At 40.3% G+C, this 5,686-nt stretch overlaps 1 protein-coding gene across 1 annotated transcript; it reads left to right on the top strand.

The window, feature by feature from the left end:
* The first annotated feature begins 1,156 nt into the window (after positions 1-1,156).
* On the top strand, positions 1,157-3,225 carry LOC143546528 (uncharacterized). Its single transcript, XM_077038183.1, has 2 exons — positions 1,157-1,516; positions 3,082-3,225. The coding sequence occupies exons 1-2, from the start codon at positions 1,157-1,159 to the stop codon at positions 3,223-3,225; spliced, it is 504 nt and encodes a 167-aa protein (XP_076894298.1).
* Positions 3,226-5,686: the final 2,461 nt, after the last annotated feature.

Genomic DNA, 5,686 nt, shown 5'->3' with positions numbered 1-5,686 from the left:
TGGCACTACTCCAAATGAAACCCCTGAAGAGCCTTAAGGAAGTACAAAGGTTAAATGGGAGAGTGGTAGCTCTTAATTGGTTTCTTTCCAAGATAGCGGAAAGAACTCTTCCTTTCATGGCAGTTTTAAGAAGAAGCACCAAGAAAAGTAAGTTCTGTTGGGATAGTGAAGCAGAAAAGTCCTTCCAAAATCTAAAATCCCACCTATGTGAAGGACTTTTCTGCTTGTCCTATACCTCTCCCACACGTCTAAAACTATCAGTTCCGTACTGATGGTTGAAAGAGGAGAAGCACAGATACCTATCTATTTCGTCAGCTGTACGATAAAGGGGCTAGAAGAAAGATACCTCGCGGTGGAATAATTGGTTTTGGCCCTCATCTACACGGCCATAAAGTTACGATGTTATTTCCAAGAACATATTATACATGTCCTAACTAATCAACCTTTGCAACAGATTTTGTCAAAACCAGAAGTACCAGGAAGGCTGCCCAAGTAGGCGATCGAGCTGGGGGATAACACAGTTGAATACAAGCCTCGGGCTACTTTCACGGGACAGGTGATGGCTGCTTTTCTAATAGAAACCGCAACAGAAGAAGGAGAGGAAGAAGGGGAAACGGAAAAGATGATTGCCATTAAGGCAGATAAAATACAAGAAGCCACCTCAGAAGGAGCCCTATGGTATTTATACACTGACGGGGCCTTCAATTAGGAAGGAAGTAGGGCAGGGCTTATTTTAGTTAGTCCTAATGATATTGAGCTAACTTATGCAGTACGATTAGACTTCCCCATTACCAATAATGATGCTGAATATGAAGCATTGTTAGCCGGCCTTAGGATGGCACAAAAGGTGAAGGCTAAACGGGTTAAGGCTCATGTTGATTCTTTGTTGGTGGCAAATCAAGTCAGAGGAAGCTATGAGGCTAAGGACCACAAGATGGTGGAATACCTAAGAAAGACGCAAAAGCAATTGCGAAGATTTGAGGGGTCAGAAGTGATACACATCCCAAGGAGCCTTAACAAAAAGGAAAATGCTCTAAGTAAATTGGCCGTCGTGGCTTTTGATCACTTGGCTAAGGAAGTAAAAGTGGAAGTTCTTCGGCATCCGTCGATAGCAGAGGTCACAGTTGCCAGTACAAAGGTCTTAGAAGACAACTAGATGACCCCCTTACTGAGGTACCTTCAGGAAGGGATAATCCCAGATGATAAGGAGGAATCAAGAAAATTGAAGATTCAGGCTCTACAATATGAAGTCATCGATGAAGATCTATACAGAAGGTCCTATTTAGGACCTTATCTTAGATGTATTGAATTAAAGGAAGCAGAATATGTAATCCGGGAAATACATGAGGGAATTTGCGGAATGCAAATGGGAGCAAAAATGGTGGCAGCCCGGGCCATGAGAGCCGGATACTATTGGCCAGCCATGTTCTTGAGTGCTGTAAAAGAAATACAAAAGCGTGATCACTGCCAGGTGCATGCTCCAGTGGGACGAAAGCCTAAGACAAATTTGATCCCGGTAAATTCTTCATGGCCTTTTCAAAAATAGGGGATAGATATAGTGGGCCCTTTCCCTGAGGGGGCATGAAAGGCCAGTTTCTTGGTGCAGGCGATCGATTATTTCACTAAATGGGCAGAGGCAAAACCACTCACAACCATAACGGGGCAGTAGATAAAGAGGTTCGTGCGGGAAAATATCGTATGCCGATTTGGGTTACCACACGCTATTGTAAGTGATAATGGGATGCAATTTTCCAATAATCCTTTCCGTGATTGGTGTGATCAGTTGAAGATAAAACAAGTCTTTACTTCGGTAGCCTATCCTCAGGCCAATGGCCAAGCAGAACGGGCTAACCGAAGCATAGTAGAAGGGATCAAAGGAAGACTGGGTAGACAAAGAGGTTCATGGGTGGGGGAAGTGCCCAATGTCATATGGACCCACAGACTATGCCCAAGACTAGCAATGGGGAAACACTGTTTAGCTTAATGTATGGGACAGAAGCAATGATACCAGTAGAGATCGGATCTCCCACGAGCCGAACTTTCAAAATGGGAGAAGATAATGAAAAGGATTTATGTTTTAACTTGGACTTGGCCGAAGAAAAAAGAGAAGCGGCAGCAAGGAGAGAAATGGAACATAAGGAAAAAGTGGAAAGATACTACAACTCCCGAGTCCAGGAAATCAAATTTAAGGATGGAGATTTGGTCCTAAGAGAAAATGAGGCAAGTCGGAAGGAAGACTAGGGGAAGCTAGGGCCCAAATGGGAAGGACCTTACCAGGTCACATTGGCTGGGGGGAAAGGGTGCTTTCAAACTGGCTGACCTTTCATAAGAAGAGATACCAAGGACATGGAAGTTAATGCAACTGAGAAAGTACTATGCATAAATCAGGGCAGGGGAAGCCCATCTTTGAACCACTTACATGCGCTAGATGAATAAAGAACCTCCCCGAGAGGTAAATCATGACAGAAAGACGTAACTTTCTTTTTTGTAAAATTTGGATGTAAACATGATTTCAAGGAAAATGCATGGTAAAAGTTTTTGTACCCGAAGGAACAATAAGGGTTTTTTTAGAAAAGCATTTAACAACACTTGTATTCCCGAAATAAAGTAATAAAGATATGTGAAAACAAATAACGAGAGACGAGTCTACCTTGTAAAAGCAAGTTTACATAAATACAAATGAGTTCAACACACGAGTCTAGTCTCGTAAAAACCCATCTAAATCCTCTTTTGTCACAAAGAACAAAAGGAAGGCCTCGCTGGTAGGATCAATGGTTTACCAAACATCACCTAAAATCTTCATGAACTATGACTATCAAAAGCAATTAAAAATACTAAAAGGAATTACCATACATTCATGAGAAACATTCAAGGGAACATGTCCAAATGCAAGTCACAACCCACATTGGGGCAAATAGCATAATATGTCTAAATTGTTCAAACCGATAAGTAGCAAAAGAAATAACCAAACCATGACGATAACATATCAGGATAGTGGAGAAGGAGGATCCACGATGGAAGACAGGGCCTGGATCTCTTTAACGGACACTTATGGATTGGAAGATATTTGCACTAGTATAGGTGGCACATGAGCAAAGAAAGCCACAAAGGCTTCCTGAGCTTCAGCCTCAGCAGTGGCTGGAAAAAAGGGAACCTCCTGCAAGGAGGTCCCCTGAGAGCAGTGCTCGTAGACAGCCCGAATTCCATGTTGGAAACTGGACGTAAAAATCACTCAATTCAAGGTGTCCTTAACTTCTAGAGTTTCCCTGCACCTCGAGGCCCTCTCGTAAACTTGACGAAAACCTATGGAAACAATCCACCCCTTCTCCTCCTTAAGCTTGGTCATAGCCCCCTGTAAACGGGTACACTCACTCTTCAACCGATCGATTTCTTGGGAAAGTTTTCCTTGACCGCCTCCATCTGCTTCACAAGAGACTCACGTTCAGCCCGCTCACGATCCAAGGAAGTTTCTAATTCATGGATCCTTATAAGGGAAGGGGTCCTCTCAAGCTAGAGAAAACAAGGTAATCAATCAGGGGAAACAATAAGAAAAATAACAAGAAAAAAGAGAGAAAAAGCTAACCTCGGAAATTTTTGCTTGAGCCTCTAAAAGGGAGGAATGAACAGCGTCAAGCTCCATAACTTTCTCCCGGGAAGTAGCAAGTTCAGCAGTCAAATCAGACACCTGTTTCTTGGAAGATTTCAAAGCAGCCTCCAACCCGAGCACCTCCAAACTTTTATCCTCAGCCAATGTAATCTTTTTTCTCATCTCAAGGATCCTTTTACCATGGCCTTCTAGAGATTCTTTAAACCAGAATCTCGGTTTGACCCTCATGATAAAGGAGGTTAGTATCCACAAAATCTTGACGGATGGAGGCCCATAACTTTAAAGTTCAGTAAAGGTAGGTACCAAACTCACCAACAAGGCCGTCAGGTTCCAAAGACTGCACATGAGCATAATCGACAGGCGGCACAACCTGAGTCAGGAACTCATGGGCAAGCTGGGGAGTATTAACAGAAGAGCCAACAACCAACATCCATTTAGGAGCAAAGATATCACTAGGTAAGGGCTCACCCGAGGAAGGAGCAACAGGGGTCTCTTGAGCTACGGTTTTTTGCCTTTAGGATCAGCTTTGGTAGCGGCAGAAGTACCAGATTCTTGAACAGCTTCGGAAATGGGAAAGGTAAAGTCAGCATCCACATCGACAATTTTAGGTAAAGGGGTGGAAGAAAGGCCTTGAGCAGTACACGATCCCAAATACAAACGTTTAGAGTTCTTTAACCGCTCTCACAACTTCATGTTCAAAAATTAAGATACCCAAACATATTATGTTAAGCATGAAAGCTATCATCTAAATGTAGACAATGTTGGAAGATTTAAATTTCTTGATTTGGAGGAGCGGGGTTGAGGAAAATACAAAGCTTCTCAAAAGACTTGTGAATAAGTTCACGAAGGCTATTCCAACCGTATGTGGATCTGCTTCCTCCAGTCACTCAAGCACTTAGGATGTGAATATGGAAGATTAAAACTCAACTCGTGGAAGGTTGCTTGATCAGATCTTGGTGGAGTTTTGGCTATGTATGCCTTTATGTTTGAACCTAAAACTTATTTTAAAACACTCGTAACTTTCCGGTTTGTGTAGGCCGGTTAGGATTTAAAACCTTGTTGTAAAACTTGTAGTTTCTGGTTTGTGTAGGCTGGTTAGGTTTATGTATCAGTTTTATGTGTTTGTTTGTTTGCTAGTTTGTATATGCATTTGTGTTGTGGCATGATTATTTTGTTGTGATTGCTTGTTTTAGATATATGTTTTGCTTTTACCATTAACATTCGTTTGCAAGGACTAAGCATGGTTTAAGGGGGAGTTTATCCAAAATGGTTTTTCGTTTAAGAGGGAGACTTGTTTCAAACACTCTTCTTTCAAGGGGGGAGGTATCTTTTTGACAGTAACAAAAAGGGGAGAGAAATTGAAGATGAAGATTATTAAAGACCAACATGTTGAAAAACTTTTACAATATCCAAACTTGAAGATTGAAGATTGTATTGTTCAACATTTACAAGCCATCATGCCAAAGTTTGAAGATCATTGAAGATCAACAAGCAAAAGACTTAAAGACTTTGAAGATCTATAAACAAACTTTTGAAGACCTATGACTTTTGATGATAACCAATGATCAAGGTGTGGGATATCATTAACATTGTCATCATGTAGTTAACTTTAACTAATTTATGTCACCTAATAAAATGTCTTCAATTGAGTTTTGTCATTATCAAAAAAGAAAGATTGTTGGGAAAACAATGGTTTAAACTCTAATCAACTTATTATTTTGATAATGACTTAATTAAGACAATGTGACATAAATAGTTCTACTTCATCATTGATAACTATATATCGCACACATATTCCTTAACACTTGAGTGATCACCTTAGTCACACTTACGCAACACAAAAATACTTAACCAAGACTACACTCATCTAAAATCAAGATTATCAAGCTTATGCATGTCTACAAGTTTAAAGTCAAGATTTCTATAACAACATAAAGACGAAGAAACCACTAGACTAATTCATTGAAAACTAATTAACAACTTAGTTAAGGTGTGTTGTTAGTTTTTATAAGCTTAGGATAAGTTTATAAAATTATATACTTAAACATAAATTTTTAAATATATCAAATATTTAAATTT

The sequence above is a fragment of the Bidens hawaiensis genome, unplaced genomic scaffold (assembly GCF_021521415.1).
Source record: "Bidens hawaiensis isolate Kalapana, Puna unplaced genomic scaffold, B.hawaiensis_p1.1 tig00014370_1, whole genome shotgun sequence".
Lineage (NCBI taxonomy): Eukaryota > Viridiplantae > Streptophyta > Magnoliopsida > Asterales > Asteraceae > Bidens > Bidens hawaiensis.
This window is presented reverse-complemented; position numbering and strand designations above follow the sequence as displayed.

Coding starts and splice junctions, on each gene's coding strand:
- LOC143546528 (XM_077038183.1), top strand. CDS start 1,157: ATGACCCCCTTACTGAGGTACCTTCAGGAAGGGATAATCCCAGATGAT. Junction 1,517..3,081: donor CTAAGACAAATTTGATCCCG/GTAAATTCTTCA, acceptor GCACTAGTATAG/GTGGCACATGAGCAAAGAAA.